This window comes from Nerophis ophidion, linkage group LG01 (assembly GCF_033978795.1).
Source record: "Nerophis ophidion isolate RoL-2023_Sa linkage group LG01, RoL_Noph_v1.0, whole genome shotgun sequence".
In the NCBI taxonomy this organism is placed as follows: Eukaryota; Metazoa; Chordata; class Actinopteri; order Syngnathiformes; family Syngnathidae; genus Nerophis; species Nerophis ophidion.
This window is the reverse complement of record NC_084611.1, coordinates 67,083,130-67,105,426: the sequence shown is the minus strand read 5'-3', so window position 1 is coordinate 67,105,426 and position 22,297 is coordinate 67,083,130. Positions and strand designations below refer to the sequence as shown.

General features: G+C 41.1%; 1 protein-coding gene across 1 annotated transcript in view; it reads right to left on the bottom strand.

Moving 5' to 3' along the window:
• dnah6 (dynein, axonemal, heavy chain 6) overlaps positions 1-22,297 on the bottom strand; it is a 159,677-nt gene that overhangs the window by 42,444 nt on the left and 94,936 nt on the right. Inside the window, exons 59-66 of the mRNA XM_061909242.1 lie at positions 22,036-22,232; positions 19,199-19,402; positions 15,071-15,196; positions 11,695-11,859; positions 11,538-11,605; positions 7,865-8,045; positions 7,583-7,762; positions 7,266-7,499 (exon numbers count right to left, since the gene is read on the bottom strand). Of these exons, the coding sequence (XP_061765226.1) occupies positions 7,266-7,499; positions 7,583-7,762; positions 7,865-8,045; positions 11,538-11,605; positions 11,695-11,859; positions 15,071-15,196; positions 19,199-19,402; positions 22,036-22,232 (1,355 nt within the window). The remainder of the gene's footprint in view (positions 1-7,265; positions 7,500-7,582; positions 7,763-7,864; positions 8,046-11,537; positions 11,606-11,694; positions 11,860-15,070; positions 15,197-19,198; positions 19,403-22,035; positions 22,233-22,297) is intronic.

Here is a 22,297-nt window from a genome sequence, read left to right as displayed (position 1 = left end):
GTGGCTAAAGGCTAAAGCTTCCCAACTCCATCTTTCTACTTTGACTTCTTCAATTGTTAATTGAACAAATTGCAAAAGATTCAGCAACACGGATGTCCAGAATACTGTTTGATTGTGCGATGAAAAGAGACGACTTTTAGCCGCAAATGGTGCTGCGCCAATATTTCCTGACAGTCCGTGACGTCACGCGCACGCATCATCATTCCGCAAAGTTTTCAACAAGAAACTCCGCGGGAAATTTAAAATTGCAATTTAGTAAACTAAACCGGCCGTATTGGCATGTGTTGCCATGTTAATATTTCATCATTGATATATGAACTATCAGACTGCGTGGTCTATAGTAGTGGGTTTCAGTAGGCCTTTAACTGAGCTAAATGAAAAACAAAATGAGGCCATGGTGTCAGGGGTTGTAGGCGACGAACCCCAAAATGCAGAGATGGCAGCAGGCATTGAGCAGAAACACATAATTTAATGTCCAAAATATAAAGAAAAAACACAAACCAGGAACCAGGAAGGGACAAACTGGAAACAGGGAACAGGAACCATCTAACAGGAACTAGGAACAAAAATACGGAAAGCAGTCCACGGCATACAGGAACAGCGACAAGTAGTAGCAGGACATCGACAAGTATTAGCGACAATAATCCAGCCCTGACTGGAGGAGAAAGCAGGTCTAAATAGTGTCTGGCTGATTGACACCAGGTGTGGCCAGGTGCCAATCAGCCATAGCTGAGGGGACACAGCACTCAGGGAGACAAACAGGAAAAATAACCAAAATAAGAGTGCTGACAGGAACTAAAGACAGGAAAAAAAGACAAAAGCAGAGGAGAAACTAAGACATAGTCAAACTGTCAGGGACAAGCCTGACAGTAGCCCCCCTTCCCATTTCGGATACCAGGCTTTCTAGACACCCCCGTGCCCCCAAAAAAGAAACAGTCCAAAGTCAAGGGAGGGTGGAGGGAGGACAAGGCAATGGGCTGCCAGGCCAAGTGTCCCCGCAATCAGCGGGGAAGAGTCAAGTGGCGACGGCGAGTTAAACGCCGCCGCAATTGGTGAGGCGGTCGTCCATGCAACGACCACATCTGTGGCCGACAAGAGGATTGTGGCGCCTTCTGCTGGCCCACCGAACAGGATGGTGCTGGCGACCCCTGCTAGTCCACCGGACAAGATGGTGGTGGCGACCCCTGCTGGTCCACCGGACAGGATGGTGGTGGCGCCCCCTGCTGCTGGTCCACCGGAGAGGATGGTGGTGTTTCCCCCTGCTGCTGGTCCACCGGAGAGGATGGTGGTGGCGCCCCCTGCTGCTAGCCCACCGAAGAGGACGGTGGTGGCCCCCCCTGCTGCTGGCCCACCGCAGAGGATGGTGGTGGCGCCCCCTGCTGCTGGCCCACCGGAGAAGATGGTGGCGCCCCCTGCTGCTGGCCCACTGGAGAGGATGGTGGCACCCCCTGCTAATGGCCCACCGGAGAGCGTGGTGGCGCTTCCTGCTGGCCCACTGCGGTGTAGACTAATGGGGATCCTTAATAAACTAAACTAAACTAAACCGGAGTGCGTGTTGGCGTCTGCTGGCCCACCGGAGTGCATGGTGGCGTCTGCTGGCCCACCGGAGTGCATGGTGGCGTCTGCTGGCCCACCGGAGTGCGTGGTGGCGTCTGCTGGCCCACCGGAGTGCTTGGTGGCGCCTGCTGGTGCACCGGAGATGATGGTGCCATAGGTTGCAGGCCCACTGGAGATGATGGTGGCGTCTGCCGGCCCACCGGAGATGATGGTGGAGTCTGTTGCAGACCCACTCGAGATGATGGCGCCGTCTGTTGCAGACCCACTTGACATGAGGCCGCCGTCTGTTGCAGACCCACTGGGGCGAGAAATAGCTGTGCCTCCCCAGCTGCACAGCTACTCCTAGACCCCCCTCAAGGAACGGATCCCAGACGTCTCTCGAAAAGCCAACATTGGACAGTGATGGGTGGGAGGGATTACAAAACGAGGCAAAGCTTTTCATCGATTTGGCCATCAGTTCTAAAGCTTTGTTTAGCCTCTCCACCATGGAAATCTCCGCGGGGTTCATACTAGGCTGAATTATTCTGTCAGGGGTTGTAGGTGACGAACCCCAAGATGCAGCGATGACGGCAGGCATTGAGCAGGAATACATAATTTAATGTCCAAAATATAAAGAAAAAACAGGAACGGACAAACTGGAAACAGGGAACAGGAACCATCAAACAGGAACTAGGAACAAAAAGACGGAAAGCAGTCCATGGCATACAGGAACAGCGACAAGTAGTAGCACGACATCGACAAGTATCAGCGACAATAATCCAGCCCTGACTGGAGGAGAAAGCAGATCCAACTCTGACTCAGTGGCCTAGTGGTTAGAGTGTCTGCGCTGAGATCGGTAGGTCGTGAGTTCAAATACCAAAGACTATAAAAATGGGACCCATTACCTCCCTGCTAGGCACTCAGCATTAAGGGTTGGAATTGGGGGTTAAATCATCATAAATGATTCCCGGGCGCGGCACCGCTGCTGCCCACTGCTCCTCTCACCTTCCAGGGGGTGATCAAGGGTGATGGGTCAAATGCAGAGAATAATTTCGCTACATATAGTATGTTTGTAACAATCATTGGTACTTTAACTTTAAATAGTGGCTGGCTGATTGACACCAGGTGGGGCCAGTGCCAATCAGCCACAGCGAGGGGACACAGCACTCAGGGAGACAAACAGGAAACAGAACCAAAATAAGAGTGCTTACAGTAACTAAAGACAGGAAACAAAGACAAATGCAGAGGGAAAACTAAAACATAGTCAAACTGTCAGGGACAAGCCTGACACATGGCACAAATTACAGCTCTGTCTCATATTCCAAATCGGTCCTATGTGTATTTGCCAAGAGAACGGCCTATTCAGCCATTTAGCGGCGATCCGGTCATTGATGGTCGTTCTTTTGATGAGTTTTTGGATGAAATTGACAGAACAATGCATTCTAGGGGCCTCTGTGGGGAAGAACTTGTCGATTTTATTCTCTCGCTTCTCCGAGGGTTAGCATTAGAAGAAGTCAGATTATGTACTTTGGGTATGACAGGAAGTGTTCAAGATTTTTGATTTTCTCTGAGAGGCCTACAATGAAAAACGCAGTGGAGCTCAGCTCTTACAGACTTTTTATAGTCGGCAACAGTTGGAGGGTGAAGGTTTTTTTTTAATACTCTCACATGCTTTGTCAGATACTTTACTTGGCTCTGAAACGAAAGTCAAATGCTGTTTCCGATCCACAGATGGCAGTCAGGGATCAATTTGTGGAAAGGGTCCGAGATTTGTGTCTCAGAAGAGAACTTTGTAAGTTGGTTAGAGGGAAGCCAGACTGTACACTCTTTGATGTGCGTCAAGAAGCTTTTGACTGGTCTGAGGAGGAAAAAACAAACCGCTCCAAAGTGGCTAGGAGTTAAAGCATAGCATGTGAGCAAGAAGACCAAACAAGTCAGCGCCACAGTAATACATCACAACAGTCTTCTGCAACCCTTGACAACATTCTCAAAATGGTCTCAGAGCAAGGTAAAATTATTGGGGACATAATCACGGTAGTGAGAGATAGTTTTGCATTGAAAGAAAAGTTATACAAAAGTGTAAGGCCCAGAGTAAAGTTGGACTACACAGATGATGGGAAACCTATTTGTCTTAAATGCATGGGTGTAGTACACATTGCTCGGGAATGTAGAACACAGAAGCAAGAACGTCAGTCCACCTCCGAAAGCACACCGGCGTTAGACTAGTTCCCTCGGTTGTGGAGAGTCGACCAATCTGAGGTGTTACAAAAGGCTCAGAAAGTTTGGAAAGAGGAAAAGTTTTTCGAAACAGCAGGTGGAATTTGTCCAGTTGTTGAGGTAGAAGGAGCTGGTGTTATATTAAAGACACTGTTAGATACTGGAAGTCAGGTTAGCACCATCTCTGAGTCGTTCTTCCGTGACAACTTATTAGGAGAGAGTGAAGACTTGACCCCTACAGCCAAATGGCTCAGGCTTACAAGAGCTAATTCATTACCAATCCCTTACATAGGCTACCTGGAGCTGCAAGTGCAGGTTATGGGACTGACAATACCAGGGTTGTTTTTAGTTGTTAGGAGTCCCTTTCTAGGGTCATACGTGTCAGGAGGACGATAAGTACTTTCAGGTCGGCCAAATGTAGAAAAGAGTACACATGTCAAAGAGAGAGGTAAGGGAGAAGAACCAGAGTTACCCCCAGTCCTCATTGGCATGATTATCATAAAAAAGTGCAGGGAGTTGGCTATTGACAGTATTGACACCACTTTGGAGGGTCAACTGAGTTCAGTGTGAAAAGAGGCTTTTCAGAAAATACAAATGGGTAAAATTTAGTCTTTATCCACTGCAAAATTAGTGGGGGAAAATGCAATTCACGTACCAGCAGGTTCAGTTGCTACTGTGCATACAAATGGGTTAATGGAAGTCGTAGATGACTCTCCCTTGATGCTATTGGAACCAATAAACATGCCCTTACCTACTGGTCTAGTAGTGGTCCCAATGCTGGTTAAAACTCACAAGTCTGTCTTCCCAGTTCAGGTGGTAAATTTTTAATCCGAGGATGTGTGGTTGAAACCAAGACCAAGATAAGTATCATCAGTGCGGTTGAATGTGTAGAAGAAGCAACGAAAGTTCATTTTAACCGCATTTCAGCTGACCAGGAAGAGGTGTCAATTGAAAGAGGAGAGGAAAGTTTACCAGCAGTTGAACTGAGGTCCCATCTGGAAAAGCTGAACATTGGCGGGTCACCAGATGCACTTTTGACTCAGTACTCACATGTTGCATTCAAAGAAGAAGCCCTAGGCTTCACAGATAAAGTTAAACATGAGATACACCTTGTTGACAATACACCACTAACACAGCCTTACCGACAAATTCCACCTATGCAATACAAAGAGGTCAGGGGGCATATAACAAAGCTTCTAAAAAAAGGGGTGATTGTGGAAAGCACAAGTGCATATGTATCTCCTATTGTTCTTGTGAAGAAATTAAACAATAGTTTCGGCTGTTGAATTCCAAAACAAGGCGAGATGAATTTCCTTTGCCTCGTATTAATGAATGTTTTGATGCACTTCATGTAGCAAGGTTCTTTTCAATAATAGATTTAGACAGTGGTTACCACCAAGTGGCGGTACATGAGAGGTACAGACAAAACACAGCTCTCACAACTCTTTTTGGGTTCATTGAGTACACCAGATTGCCATTTGGAGTATGTAATGGGCCAGCAACATTTCAGAGGCTTATGCAAGCAACCATGACCAATTTAGTTTTCCAGATTATGCTGGTCTACCTTAATGATATTTTGGTCTATTCACAGACTTTTGAAGATCACATTTTAGGACCGCAGCAGCTCTCTGAGACTGGGTTGAAGGTAAAGGTTAACATCAATAAAGCTTTTTATTCTATTCAAACCTAATCCTAGATTATGGCAGGCTTTATGTAATATGTAAAAAAATTGCAAACTGTTATTTGAGTGCAATAAGAAAAGCCCATGTGGTTAATGCACATTTTAATTTAATTCTAATATTATTCTATGGGTCCAATAATATGTTTAAAGGCCTACTGAAACCCACTACTACCCACCATGCAGTCTGATAGTTTATATATCAATGTTAATGCCAATACGGCCTTTTTAGTTTACTAAATTGCAATTTTAAATTTCCCGGGAGTTTCGTCTTGAAAACGTTGTGTAATGATGACGTATACGCAAGACGTCACGGGTTTTTAGGAAGTATGACCGCTACACACACACACACAGCTAAATGTTGTCTGCTTTAACGGCATAATTACACAGTATTTTGGAGATCTGTGTTGCTGAATCTTTTGCAATTTGTTCAATTAATATTGGGGAAGTCAAAGTAGCAAGATGGAGTTGGGAAACTTTAGCCTTTAGCCACACAAACACACGGTGATTCCTTGTTTAAAATTCACGGAGTTGAAACTTTCCTATGGATCACAGCGGTCATGGATCCCGACCACTTGTCCACAAGCAGGCTTCGGTGAGAAAATTGTGGTTAAAAAGTCGCTTCTTACCGGAGATCAGCTGAGCTTGCGCCTCCCGTACAGCTGCCGTTGACTTCCCCGAGACACTTCGTGTCAACACCCGGCTGTGGACGTACATTTCCGACTATCAGGTACTGTTAAACTCACTAAAACACTAGCAACACAATAGAAAGATAAGGGATTTCCCAGAATTATTAAGTAAATATCTCTAAAAACATATGAATCCGTCTCAATGCAACGCAATCGTGTTTATTTTATTTTTTTTTTCCAGTCCGTCGCTATCAATATCCTCAAACACGAGTGTTTCATCCTTGCTCAAATTAATGGGGAAATTGTCGTTTTCTCGGTCCGAATAGCACTTTTTGTTGGAGGCTCCCATTATAAACAATGTGAATATGTGAGGAGCCCTCAACGGGTGACATCATCGTCTGCGACTTCCGGTAGAGGCAGGGCTTTTCTCCAGTTGCGAACTTTATCGTGGATGATCTCTACTAAATCCTTTCAGCAAAAATATGGCAATATCGCGAAATGATCAAGTATGACACATAGAACAAGCATGTGCAAATGTAATTATGTAGTCGCTTACGTGCCCAAACGTAAACTATATAGTGACGTAGCAAGTGCTGTCCCAATTCCTCGGGAAAATTACAAAGCTCTACCCCTTTTTGCTTCATTTCAAGGGTGTAGTGGTAGTGGGTGAAGGCTAGTTTTAGTGAGTGAGGGGGTGTATTGGGATCGGGCATAATATTGTGGAGGATGAAAGGACTGCAGAAAATAGTCAAATCCTTTGACTCTTATAAACACTGAGGAGAAACTTTGCTAATACAATTACACACTCAGCTGAACTGAAAACGATGCTGGTGACCCGGAAGGTAGTTTTTTTAATTCTCATTTATAATATGTTTGTTTATAAAGTAACCCTTTGTCAGAAGTGGTAGGCGTGTGTGTGTGTGTGTGTTTGTGTCTGTAATAGGGCGTTTGTGTCCATTTTATGTTGAGCTGTTTAATAAAGCATAATGTTTAATAAACAAACCTTTGCATAAAGCAAGCAAATTGTCCATTCCCATGTTGACTGTATTAAAAACATAACAACGGTCTAAGGTAAAAAAAAATTCTGTCTGTTATTAATTTCCAATGATCATTTGTTGAATTCCAACAAAATGTGATTATTTATGATCAAATACTAGAATTGATTGGCAGCCCCAATTATAATCCAATTTAAATTCACTACTTACCTTTTCCATGACTGCAGTCGACCTGATGAAGTTCTGCCACTCAGGGTCTAAGATTTCACCACGCTGTTTCAAAATCTCCACACACAACATGAAGCTGTAGATAAGTTTGTGTTGCTCAAATAGGCCCCTGGAAACATTGATGTAAGAGTTGAGTAAGATCTGGTCCAACAGAATCTGGAGACGTTCTTCCAGGATGTCACTCTTTTCTGACATCTCGATGGTCGTGTTAAAGAGCTGTGTGAGGGTGAAACAAACATCATTACAATCTAAACATATTCCTGAAAAATACCAAATGTTCTTTTGATAAAAGCAAGGACCTGTTTAAAATACTTAAGGGAAAACTGGTACATTGGATCAATCTCTGAGAGACTGGCAACAACAAAAAACAGGACTGAGCCTCGAGTGGCGACAGATCTGTAACCCTCTCTTGCATTGTTGATCATCAACTCAGTGGCCTCCGCCTCTTCCAGACGTTGTTTTATAGCTGCTGATGTCACCTGAGGAAGACAGAAAATATATAAACCATAAGCTGACACATAGAAATGAAAATGTTTAACTGCAAAGTTGTCGACTCAGTATTTTCCAGAGCAAGACAGCACCTTTGACTGTTGAAGCGTAGTAACCAGCTCCTCATTGTCCAATATATTTCCTTCAGAGGTGAAGAGAAGCTTGAGGATGCGGTCTTCAATGTCCTTTAGCTGGATGCGGTCATTATTGATGCGCACGACCAGATCATTCCTCTGCTCCTCCAGATGTGGACTTTCCAGGCACACCACATCGCTACAACAAGGATAGAGGGGATTCATTTATTTAGTTGTCACCACTGTTAACTTTGTAGATTAATCCTTTCTTAATGTTTTGTCAATGACTGTTTTATCTGGCAAATATGTGAATATTACTGGCATTGATACATCTAAACCCCCCTATGTCTTATTTTTTTTACCTACCCATGTTCGACTCTTCTGTCCCTCTACTGCAGGGGTCGGGAACCTTTTTGGTTGAGAGAGCCAAGAAGCCAAATATTTTAAAATGTATTTCCCTAAGAGCCATATAATAATTTTTTTAACACTGAACACAACTAAACGTGTGCATTTTTAAGTAAGACCAACATTTCCAGAGTATAATAGGTCTCTTATTCTTTGTATTAACATTGTTATTCTGAAGTTAACTGTGGAGGGGGCGTGGCCTGCGGGCCTGCAGCAAAGCGGGATGTTGCCAGGACCGGCCTCGAAATCAGCGACAGGTGCGTAAAAGGCCCACCAGGGCCTTTTTATCTAATCACCTGTCGCTCTGTTATAAGCAGCAGCCAGGAGGAGAGACGGGATTGAGGCTGGAGCCAGAGCGCGAGCGAGGACGAAAGAGAAAAAGACAATTAATGGAAAGCAACTGAGAGAAAAATAAAATAAAACAATATTGTAAACCTAAAACAGGCTCTTGGTGGTTTGAAGAACCCCAAGGAGGGCAAGCCCCACACTAACCAATAATAAATAAATTACTTCTTACCATTAACGCAACTTCTTGAACATAAAAAAGCATGAGAATGTTTTATATTTTGAAAGTTATTTTTAACACTGTGATTACAAGTGGAATTTTTCATTACTTATCGTGTTAAGCAATGTCAGCTCAGATTTATCCGAGAGCCAGAAGCAGTCATCAAAAGAGCCACATCTGGCTCTTGAGCCATAGGTTCCCTACCCCTGCTCTACTGTATCTCAACACAACTGGTTTAGACTAACGGCCACCCAACAGAGCCTGGGTTCTGTTAGAGGTTTCTTTTCTAGGGGGAGTTTTTCCTTGCCTTGACGGGGTTCAGTTGGTTTTCTGTAATTTATAAGGAGTGTGCTTCGAGACTTATTCCATGTGTAATGTGACTTCACATAACTTCTGTTGTAATTGGGTGCTGCCAAAATAAAATTCACTAGACTTTACCTTTTTTCCCTGATAAAGAAATAGACATTAACCAATCAAAACAAATGCATGCTTAAAAAAACTATGATGAAATTAACTGAGTTTTATCAACAAATAAAATCAAAATGAAAATGTTAACAGAAAGAAAATCCAATTAATTTTAATGGAGATGCAAAGAATAATTGATTAATTTAATTGATTTAAGTGATGTGGACTGTGCAGGGAACAGCTAGTAATTACAGATGTCTCAAAGAAAAACAATGACAAAGTGGAAAGCAAGCAATGAGCCTAAAGAAAACCTGGGAGACGTTTTTGCGATCATTTGACCTAAAAAAAAAATTGTCACTGACATTTCACAACAGCACTAAATCAATGATGCAGCACATTACCAAAAAGTATCCTTTATATTTCGCAGCAAACAAGTAGAAACAAGATCAAAGTCTATTTTGGTACCCAATGCCATCTTATACAGTGGTGCAAAAAAGTATTTAATCAGCCACCGATTGTGCAAGTTCTCCCACTTAAAATGATGACAGAGGTCTGTAATTTTCATCATAGGTACACTTCAACTGTGAGAGACAGACTGTGAAAAAAAATTCAGGAATTCACATTGTAGGAATTTAATAAGTATTTGGTCAACCATTCAAAGCTCTCACTGATGGAAGGAGGTTTTGGCTCAAAATCACACGATACATGGCCCCATTTATTCTTTCCTTAACACGGATCAATCGTCCTGTCCCCTTAGCAGAAAAACAGCCCCAAAGCATGATGTTTCCACCCCCATGCTTCACAGTAGGTACGGTGTTCTTGGGATGCAACTCAGTATTCTTCTTCCTCAAAACATGACGAGTTAAGTTTATACCAAAACGTTCTAGTTTGGTTTCATCTGACCACATGACATTCTCCCAATTCTCTGCTGTATCATCCATGTATCCATTTTGGTATAAACTCAACTCGTCGTGTTTGGAGGAAGAAGAATACTGAGTTGCATCCCAAGAACACCATACCTACTGTGAAGCATGGGGGTGGAAACATCATGTTTTGGGGCTCTTTTTCTGCTAAGGGGACAGGACGATTGATCCGTCTTAAGGAAAGAATGAATGGGGCCATGTATCGTGAGATTTTGAGCCAAAACCTCCTTCCATCAGTGAGAGCTTTGAATGGTTGACCAAATACTTATTTCCACCATTATTTACAAATAAATTCTTTAAAATTCCTACAATGTAAATTCCTGGATTTTTTTTTCACATTCTGTCTCTCACAGTTGAAGTGTACCTATGATGACAATTACAGACCTCTGTCATCATTTTAAGTGGGAGAACTTGCACAATCGGTGGCTGATTAAATACTTTTTTGGCCCACTGTATGTTTGACTTACAGAAAAAATGATTTATCCAAACACATGTCACGACGTGTTAGCATTTACAGTTGTTAGTTAATACGTAGTTCGTCCAAAAAAATCTAATACTACTCCTAAAATTAATACCTTTTGAAATGTGTATGTGTTTAATTGTTAAATACATTGTCATTCAATTTATCATACAGTACTTTATCAGTCTTTTTGTTTAGTGAGGGTCAGTGTTTAATATCTATTACTTAGTTTAGGCCTTACGGGTGTGTGTTTTTTTTTTTTTTTTAAACATAACTAATATAATGATGCTCCCAATGTAAAGGTGCAATTTCAATTTTATGTGCATTCATAAGAAAAAGGAATAAAGATCATTAGAACACAACTGTGTTTACTTAAAAACTGATTGAGCCTAGAAAGTGTTTTATCCGATAACTTGATTACCGGCAATCAAATAGATTATGCCATAGACTACTCACTTACCGAAATAATCGATAGCTGAAGTCTTAATTTTTAAATTGGTCTTGTAGATAGTAAGACCAGTTAGGGATACTGTATATGTAATATATAGGGTGTGGCTTGAATAGTAAAGCGGTCGTCCAGAAACTTCAGTGTTCCTGGTACGAATCCATTTTCCGCTATTCTAGTCACTGTGTATGTGTCCTTGGGCAACACACTTCATCTACCTTGCTCCCAGTGCCACTCACTCTGATGTATAAATGTGAATGAATGTTTGGTGGTGTTTACCAGCTGCGGTTACAAATGTATCTTGCCACCATCAACGTGTGAATGTGGAGTGATTCTCAGTGTCCCGCACGTTAAGTGACTGCAAAAAAAAAAGCACTATATAAAGCTACTCCATTATTATTCAATCAGAACTATTTTAGCTGTGTGTAAGAAAGGGGGAGGTTTGAGTTGCACATAATTTAAAAAAAAAAAGCTGACTAAAACTAATCACTATGACAAAAATACTGCATATTTAGCTGCAAGACTATAGTATTTATGTTGTGTGATACCCAAGCAGTTGGTCCTCCAAGCCGGACTTGGTCACAGTGAAGTTGATGATGGTAACTTTAATGCAAACCTGAATGGTAAAAAAAATACACACGTTACGTACAAACAAATATGAAAAGAATGATTGCAGCTACATGAATACATGTGATGTGTCACTACCTCTGGTAAGTAGTGCGGATTGGCCATCTTTGTTGTCATATAGAACCGGAAATTTTTGTCATAGTCAATATCTGAGTCTCCAAGTCGGATCAAAGTTCTTCCACCTGCTACAAACGTCTGCTTTAGAAGGACTGGCTCCAGAGCAGGATCCAAGCTCTCTTTTAACTTCACATACAAGAAAAGGCAAAGTAGGTCATAATTTGTAGAAGTGTTCTCAATTTCAGGTACAGATACCAGCGAGTGCTGCAGTAAAATACAATGCTGTGTAAACCTCCCTAACTGACACATTACAGCAATGCTGCGTGATGGGTAAACATCCCGAAGGTTTTAACCTAATGAATAGTACTGCTCGAATAACTCTTACAATAGGTGGAGAAATCTGTGGACCCTGGTCAAACCCAGGGTTCACAGATTTCTTTGGAGATACGAGCCATCTCTTGGCTTAGGTTTTGCTTGAAGTTGCGAGCAAAAATCTGTTTCAGAACCCAGTTTTATGTACTTTTTTGTTTTGCCAAAGATGGGAAGAAAGAAAGTGAGTGTGAAGGACAGTGCTGAAAACAAGAAGTGGATGATATTCTTTGAATTAAAATACATAAATTATCAGAAAATTGACAATATGTGTAGCTAGCTAACTTGGTGAAGTATTTAGAGCGTAGCACTGCCAGTCTGCACCATTTTGAAGTAGAATGAGTCGATAACGCCAGCCAAGGATGTTAAAATAATGTTTAAAGGGCGGACATCTATTCATGAAAATATAGCGAAACTGCTCATGGTGAGTTTGACGGGGAAGCAGCTGGAAGGAGATACTGTCTACTCTCCAAGGTAAATACTGTACATTATTATTACGTAACGTCTTAAAACGACTGTACAGTGGTACCTCAATTTACGAGTATAACTTAAGATAAGAGCTGTCTCCGGCTTATTGTTATTATTTAAAATTCAAGCACAACTTGAGTTCCAAGCATTATTAATATTTGTTACAGGGTTGTGCCATTCGATCAATAGAGTTAATATATTGTTACACGTTGTTGTTTTTCCTTCGTCTACATAACAAATATATTGTAACGTCTGTGTGGTTATAACAAGAACGACAAGGTGATTGATGATCTATTGCTTTATTGTGCAAGATTAGCTACTGCCTGCCGTTACCACACCGAAACAACAATTACAAACAAGTATCTAGCATAAATGGGTCACTGTCGGTCGTAACCACGCCAAATTAAAATGTCTCTCTCAGCTTCACATCAGTCACTTCTCTCCACTCCCGCGACTTTCTCTCCTAATGTCCCTGACACACTCAGGGTCACAAAAACAGTCAAGAGTACCTAACACAAACACCACACATAACAGCCTGTCTCCAAACATTAGAACTAAAAAAAAGTTAGTGTGCAGGAGAAAAACCAAATAAAAAAAAAAATTAAAAAGGTGTTTTACCTGTTCATGATATGATGCGATACGCGCCTAAACGCCGGGCATTTATCCATGAAATGATTGAGAAGCTGCAGAAGCTGTTTGTCCTACTCCAGTTTGTTCTGTCTGGTACTGCCTCAGTAAACTGGATGGTCGAGCATTTGGTTGAAAGACCGATACATTGTTTATTGTGTGTTTTCCCAAAAGTGACTTCCCGGTCACTCAAAAATGTCACTTTGTTGCCAGATGCAAGGACAGAAGCACGCAACAGCTCTATGAAAATAAGTCACTTGTAATTAGGAGATAAAATAATGTTAGTATGCTCCCAATGTAAATGCTGTTCAATGTTATTACATTATTGCATAAAGTTACTGTCGTTGTTTGTAGCCCATTCTATCTTATTGATTTTAAAATAATATATTTTATCTGAATGTTGTATTTTCTTTTGAAAAAGACATGCACATGATGTAACATGTGGTGGGACATGTCAAATATGACTATTTAGGCTCCTTGAATATGTTAATATCGTGGTGTTTTGAGAGGACCAAATGTGGATTGAGTAGATTTCAAATAATTTCAATGGACAGGCTGCTTTGAGGTCGAGAGTTCTGACTTACGAGCATGATCGTTGACTGTCCGGTGTTCATAACTTTTCCTACCACTGTACTTTTTTGTACTACATGTTGTATTGATGATAATATGTAGTATCTTAAGGTTTGTTTTTATTATTAAAATACATCAGTTTCCCATACATTATAATGTTGTGTTTATTGCTGAGAAAAAACACATCATAACAAACCTAGATTGCACCTTGACTTTGCTTTCTAACAGACCTCTGATAAGCACCAGGGGCCTCAGGTAATAACCTTGCTTACGCACAACAACCTTTGCAAAGATGAAATGTATTAAGACTGAACTTGATGTAGAAATGTGAGTCCCCTTAAGCTGACTTCATGGCTGACGTACGTACATTTCTAAAGGCTGTGGATAATTTGGCAACACAGAGATGATCGTTCAGGATTAGCCAACATTTGATTTAAACAATGTAAAAAAAAGTAGGGATCTGGACTCTATTCATATAACATACTTTTCACATGAAACTGTAACCTGGCTCATGTGAGCAGGGTTGTGTATAAACACATGTTGTTATAAATTACACAAACTATACTTATATTGGAGGTAATCAGAGTAAACCGCCTCTTCTTCCGTTTTACGCATCATTGCAGAGACTATATTTTAAAGCGAGCTGCAGCACTACATTATATCTTCTCAACTCGTATTTTTGGCCAGCAACAACGACCTTTTTCATTCTCTTCCTGACACGACCGTTTCTTTTTTTTTTTTAGTCTTTGTTCAGTTCTCAGAGACGTGGCAATGGCAGGCTGACAACCGCTCTGCTGTCACCTACTACTGACTTGTGATCGGGCATAGCATGCCCAGCTCAAACGCATGACGACTTATTACAGAATTATTTTTATAAGGAGGCATGGCATGGGCGTACTAAGCCAGGCCGATATCTGGGACCAAGTCCAAGTTGATTGCGATGTAAAAAAAGAAATGTGCTTGGCTCTGTGAATGTGCACATTTTAATACATTTAAGTTTTTACTTGCCTATGTATTTTTCTGGATTTAAACAAATGTCAATTTTTTGATAGGAAATCCACGCATGACATCCCTGGTCTGCCAGAAAATAAGATGACTTAGCACAATATTTTTTTTGACTTTGTGACTACTTTGCTGCAAAATTTTGAGAATATTAAGAATGTTGTGGTTTGTCCTTTTTGTTTAGTTTTTTTAAGCGACTGGAGAAAAATCAAGATACTTTTTCTTGTCTAATTGTACACATTTGGAGAATCTGCTGATTACACACTACTAAGCAGCACAGAGTACAGTAGTACACAGCAGTTTGAAAATGGAAGTTTATTTTCACAATGTATGTTTTACTGTGACATTGGTGTATTTGTACCTCCTCCAGGAGAACAGGCATGCCCATTCGGATGCCATTTTCTAGTTTATGAAGGAAGTTTGGATCAGTCAGCTTGATGACTTTCAGACCATTTTTGGCCTCCTTAGAACGAATCCATCTGTTGGCCTGATGAAGAAAGAAACTTTGAACATGAGTGATTTCCTATAAGAGATATGAGTACATGGAAAACGCTAAAAGACTGACTTCAATTGATGATTTTCACATCGACTTGAGGACAAAATGATTAACCCCCGATCTTGAAAATAAATAAATTCATTTTCAATGACTTGTTCAGAGCTTGCATGCAGCTGCATAAAGCCAAACTAACATTTTTTTCGGATTTGCTGAATTGCAACAAGAAAAACTTGAAAAAATTGCATTGCAAAAAGTATTAGCCCTCTGATAATTAATAGTCAACTATGTACAAACCCCGTTTCCATATGAGTTGGGAAATTGTGTTAGATGTAAATATAAACGGAATACAATGATTTGCAAATCCTTTTCAACCCATATTCAGTTGAATATGCTACGAAGACAACATATTTGATGTTCAAACTGATAAACATTTTTTTTTTGCAAATAATCGTTAACTTTAGAAATTGATGCCACCAACACGCGACAAAGAAGTTGGGAAAGGTGGCAATAAATACTGACAAAGTTGAGGAATGCTCATCAAACACTTATTTGGAACATCCCACAGGTGTGCAGGCTAATTGGGAACAGGTGGGTGCCATGATTGGGTATAAAAACAGCTTCCATGAAATGCTAAGTCATTCACAAACAAGGATGGGGCGAGGGTCACCAATTTGTAAGCAAATTGTCAAACAGTTTTAGAACATTTCTCATCACGCTATTGCAAGGAATTTAGGGATTTTACCATCTACGGTCCGTAAAATCATCAAAAGGTTCAGAGAATCTGGAAAAAATCACTGCACATAAGCGATGATATTACGGACCTTTGACCCCTCGGGCGGTACTGCATCAAAAACCAACATCAGTGTGTAAAGGATATTACCACATGGCCTCAGGAACACTTCATAAAACCACTGTCAGTAACTACAGTTGGTCGCTACATCTGTAAGTGCAAGTTAAAACTTTACTATGCAAAGCGAAAGCCATTTATCAACAACACAAAGGAACGCCGCCGGCTTCGCTGGGCCTGGCTCATCTAAATGGACTGATGCAAAGTGGAAAAGTCTTCTGTGGTCTGTCGAGTCCACATTTCAAATTATATTTGGAAACTGTGGACGTGGTGTCCTCCGGAACAAAGAGGAAAATAACCATCCGGATTGTTATAGGCGCAAAGTTCAAAAGCCAGCATCTGTGATGGTATGGGGGTGTATTAGTGCCCAAGGCATGGGTAACTTACACATCTGTGAAGGCACCATTAATGCTGAATAGTCCATACAGGTTTTGGAGCAACAGATGTTGTCATCAAGGCAAAGTTATCACAGACGCCCCTGCTTATTTCAGCAAAACAATGCCAAGCCACGTGTTACAACAGCGTGGCTTCGTAGTAAAAGAGTGCGGGTACTTTCATGGCCCGCCTGCAGTCCAGACATGTCTCCCATCGAAAATGTGTGGTGCATTATGAAGCGTAAAATACGACAACAAGACTGTTGAACAACTTAAGCTGTACATCAAAGAAGAATGGTAAAGAATTCTACTTTCAAAACTTCAACAGTTTCCTCAGTTCTCAAACTTTTATTGGGTGTTGTTAAAAGAAAATGTGATTTAACAGTGGTGAACATGCCCTTTCCCAACTACTTTGGCACGTGTTGCAGCCATGAAATTCTAAGTTAATTATTAATTGCAAAAAAAAATAAAGTTTATGAGTTTGAACATCAAATATCTTGTCTTTGTAGTGCATTCAACTGAATATGGGTTGAAAAGGACTTGCAAATCATTGTATTCCATTTATATTTACATCTAACACAATTTCCCAACGCATATGGAAACGGGGTTTGTATGTAGCTTTCTGATTGAAAAGTAAAATCATGTCTTCTGGTAGTTTCTAATAAAGTAATTACATGTCTGCTGAGGAATGTTAGCATAATCTTTTATGGATAATTATTCAAGATCATCCAAATCGTTTGTTCTGCGAGCATGGACTCGAAACTCCTTACAGATTCACCATAGGATTGAGATTTGGGCTCTAATTGGCCATTCCACAGAAGTTCTTGACCAACCTTGATGTACGTTGTAGATCATTGTCTTGTTGGAAGACCTAACAACAACACAAACTCAAACTTATAGCAGATTTATTGATTTTATTCTTCAAAATATCAACATTGTTTTTTTTATGTTTCCATCGTGCACCTGACCAAGGTTTCCTGTGCATAAAGCAGCAAAACACCAACCATCCATACATGTTCTAAACTGTTTATCTTTACTAATGTTCCGGGTTGGTCGGAGTCTATCTCAACTGACTTCAGCTAAGTGGCCTGGTACACTCGAGACTGGTCGCCATCCAATCACAGCGCAGAAACAGTATAAATAGGCAAACGACCATTCACACTCACATTGACAATTAGAGCTCCTCCCGAATGACAGAGCTTCTCACCCTATCTCTAAGGGAGAGCCCCGCCATCCAACAGAGGAAACCTTTTGTCCTTTCGGTCAAAACCCAAAATTCATGGCCGTAGGTGAGGATAGGGACATAGACTGACTCGTAAATTGAGATATTTTCCTTCTAGCTTAGATACTTTTTCACCACAATGGACCGATGCAGGGCTTGGATCACTGCAGACGCTGCACCGATCCTCCTGTCGATCTCACGATCCACTCTTCCCCCACTCGTGAACAAGACCCCGAGGTACTTGAACTCCTCTACTTGGGGTGGGATCTACTCTCCTACCCGGAGATGGGACTCCACCCTTTTCTGGGCGAGAACTTAGGACTCGGACTTAGAAGTGCTGATTTTCATCTTAGTCGATTCACACTCAGCTGCAAACCAATCCAGTTAGAGCTGAGGATCCTGGCTCGATGAAGCCAGCAGGACCACATCATCCACAAAAAGCAAAGACAGATCCCCTCAATGACCTGACTGCGCCAAGAAATTATGTCTTTAAAAGTTGTAAATAGAATCGTTGACAGAGGGCAACCCTGGCAGAGTGCAACCCTCACTGGAAATGGGTCCAACTTACTGCTGGCAATGTGGACCAAGCTCTGACACTGATCATACAGGGAGCAGACCGCCACAACCACATGATACGATACCCCATACTTTCTGAGCAATCTCCACAGGACTTCCCAATGGACACGGTCAAATGCCTTCTCCAAGTCCACAAAACCCATGTAGACTAGTTGGGCCAACTCCCACTTTTCCTCAAGGATCCTGCCGAGAGTATCAAATTGGTCCACAGTTCCATGAACCAAGACGAAAACCACACCAGTCATCTTTGCAAAATGAAGAGGGCCCATGATGACACAAACCACGGTAGCAAACCCACCAGTTGCAGCAGATGAAGTGACGTTCGTCGAAGGTCTGTGTGGGCGTTTTTGTGCCTGGCTGTGTTTGTGTGCAGAAGGTACATGGGTTCACAGGCTTATAGTTTGATCAGTTGCTGTTGTTATTGTACATTTTTGTTGATAGTGAATGAATGCTGATTTTTAATTCATAAGTTAATTCAAAGTTTTATATTTTGAGAAAACTTGTGGTAATTTTTATTTCCAGAACAAACCTACTCATGTTTGAGTTTTAAATAAAACTGTGTGAAAATGTTTTGGGGGTTGCAGGTGGGTGATTGTGGCTGCAAGAGTGGGGGAAAAACCCAGCAGTCCCGCAGTTGGTTTACTTGTATAAGATTAATTGTTATCAGACGTACTTGAAACTTAATTTAATGTTCAGACGTGCTTTTAAAGCTTTTTGAAGCCCCCCCTACTCCACAAACATCTACTACTTTACATTTGTTGTGTATTTTTGTGCAGCAAAAGGCATTTGTGAGGTGCTGCACATGATATTTTGTCACAGCTTCGAATCAATAACTGATGACTTGACTCTAACAATTCCTTAACACTTAACTATGGCTTCAGAATATGCACCAGTGGTTCCTGCACGAACACGTGTAAACCCATGCTAAATTTAAAATCATATCAAAAGAAATAAAAGTTCATGAAGTGGTTCACCTGATCCTGTGGATCAATCATGAGGGGCCAGCGACGACCCTGCGTCACCAGGATCCCATTCTCTGTGGACACAGTGTCTCGAGGCAGACCTTCAGCATTCCACTTCTGGATCACGTATGGATCACCCAGAATGTTGATAAGGTTGAAGCTGGAACTTATAGGAATGTTGAGGTTCTGGCACTGTATTATCCACTCATCAACAAGCTGAGGAAGAATGCAAGGGCAAATGTTTGTATTTGAAAAATAAATGTTTCATCTTTGAGCCATTAGACTGGCATCTAATGTTGATAAATATAACTTGTATTTTAAACGGCATTTTACATTTATCAGTGAACTACTCTGTGTAGAAAATCGCAATATACCGCCATACCACAATATTGTATCATACCGTGACACAAGTATCCATCTTATTGTGAAATCATTGCAACTACTCAGTCCAAAGCACCAATATAAATTCAAGGTAAAATTATGTTGACAAACTGTATGTTTTGATTTTCTTTCCTTGTCACATTGAATACCTTATAAAAATCATGTATCCGCTGAGGTATGTCTGTTTGTTAATTAGTTAGCAACATAACTCAAAAAATTATAGGTGGATTTTGACAAAACTCAGGAAATGTCAGAAATAGGATAAAAAAACAAATGACCAGATTTTGAAGCTGATACTGTTCACTGCTTGGATTCCTGATTATTCTGAAACAGTATTTAACTATTGGGAGATACATGTAGGGCCTGGCAGACTTTTGGGCTATCAGAGTGCGTTTCCGGTTTCCTAATACTAAAGTATACTCGCACTACTTAGGTGTTCTGTAGTACACGGGGCTACTCATGCCATGCAGGATTTAGTGGACTTTGCTGCTCCAGTGACAACTGCTCTAACACTGCAAGGTAAGCTCTAACACTGCAAGGTAAGCTCAGTTTCCCCTAAAATGTAAATGTCAAAAAAAGAGTGGTCAAACATGTACTTTTGTGTTTACATTTCACTGACTAAATATGCAATAGAATGCATTTAACTTTTCTTTTCAGAATCAGCTACTTATCATTTTTGTTCTCATCCATTGTGTTAGCGTCACAATGTAATAAACAGTGTTGAAGCTGAGCGTCCATTGACTTCAATGGGGGAGCACAGAGTGGTTGCTCCACTGCAATCAAACTAGACAATCATTAGATACATGTTTGGCTTTGTCTTTCCCATCCGACGCTCAGCGTCTCTGTAAGTGAATGGAAATGAGAAAGGGGGTACTGGATGATCTGTTTGAGGCTGAATCATTTTTTCTGACAGCAAAATCAGCAAATCAGAACAAACCACTGCCGGAGCATTTTTCAAGTTTCAATTTGTCTTCCGAATCGATAAGGAGAATTTTGCAATCCTCTAAGCGATGTCTTCGTTGTAAAATCAAGCATCTCTGTAGTTTTCTATCTGTTGTTGGAGACTTTACTTGTGTTTAGAAAGTAGAAGCCGCAGCTGTCCTGCTCATAAGGCAAAGTAGTCTTTTTGCTGGGTCTATCACTTTTATTCAGCGGTATTATTACAATTTGACTGACTTTACATTTACTTCTTGATTTAGGTGGTTACCGATTGTTTTCATTGTGCAAGAAGAAAGCTGTATTTAATTGTGAGAGGAATGATTTCACTGATTGAATGACCCACACAAATATAGTCTTGTCTATATTGCATTGCCCACCACTTCCAAAGGAGTTGTAGTGTACTGAACTTGTGTGACAGGAGTGACTAGTGTGAGTACGCCTTCAGCGCCATAGCTGGTCCACATTACAACGTGATTACATCAATTAGTTCAATGACTGACAACAACAAACACAACAGTGTGGTTATGGTCACAAAGGTCCATCATATCAGATAGTAGGGACATAAGAATATGCAAACATGGCATATTATGTTTATTGTAATCAAAATGATCAAGTTATCATTATCAATGCAGCATTGTTGAATGTGCTCAAAAAACACAGCAGTTTAATTTTTAAATGAATATATAAATGAACAGACACAATTTACTTTTCTTGGCAGAAAAAACATTGAATATTTTTCTTCTGCTTCGTAAGAGGCATATTATTTTATTTTAATTATTCGAAATATGTTTTCCTCTACCATTTTAAATTTTAAAGGCTTTAAAGTGTTTTTGATGATAAAGGCAAAATGTAGCGCTTTTGATGATGTGACATCATGTGGGTACATTTCCTGTTCTAGACATATGCAAATATGGATTTCGTCTTGTAGTAATGTTGCATTAAAGATATCTAGCAATCAGCGGTCTAGCGAGTGGAGCGTGTGATCAGTACGCTAGTGACCAGTGCACTAGCTGCTAGCTGGAAATAAGGGCATTAGCTGCTAGTTAGCAAAAGTTTAATTTAAAGTCCCAAGGATCATCACACACACTGGGTGTGGTGAAATTTGTCCTCTGCAAAACACTATGCTCACCCCTTGGGAGATGAGGGGAGCAGTGAGCAGCAGCGTGGGCCGCGGTCGGGAATCATTTGGTGATTTAACCCCCAATTCCAAGCCTTGATGCTGAGTGCCAAGCAGGGAGGCAATGGGTCCCATTTTTATGGTGTTTGGCATGAATCGGCCGGGGATTGAACTCACAACCTTCCAGTCTCAGGGCGGACACTCTAACCACAAAGCCACTGAGCTGGTCAAAGTGTGTTAGCTGCTAGGTAGCGATCAGGAAATGAGCAGTATCACGGCGCTGTGAGTTTATCGAAGTATGTTAATCAATCATGGTTTTGCGATAATTATTATTTGAAACGTAAATACCAACTGTCGTAAATTTTACTGCCGACATACGCGACATGCTTAGGACACATAAGGCTGCTCCTACCAGCTTCCTGTAGTGAGAGGTGAATGCTCCATAGTAAGCGACACAAGCAGCCGCAATGAAGACGTTCCCCACAACGTCGATGATCTGTTGATTGAAAATGGCAACACTTTCCTCCCAGCGGACCTGCTCGTCTCCTAAAGCTGACGTGAGTTTTCCTGCTCTCGTCAACCGAGCTTGTGTCACAGCCATTGTGTTAACTTTGAAAAGACAAAAGAGAGTACAACCCATTTATGAAACTAGTCAAATGTATTTTTAGGAATTG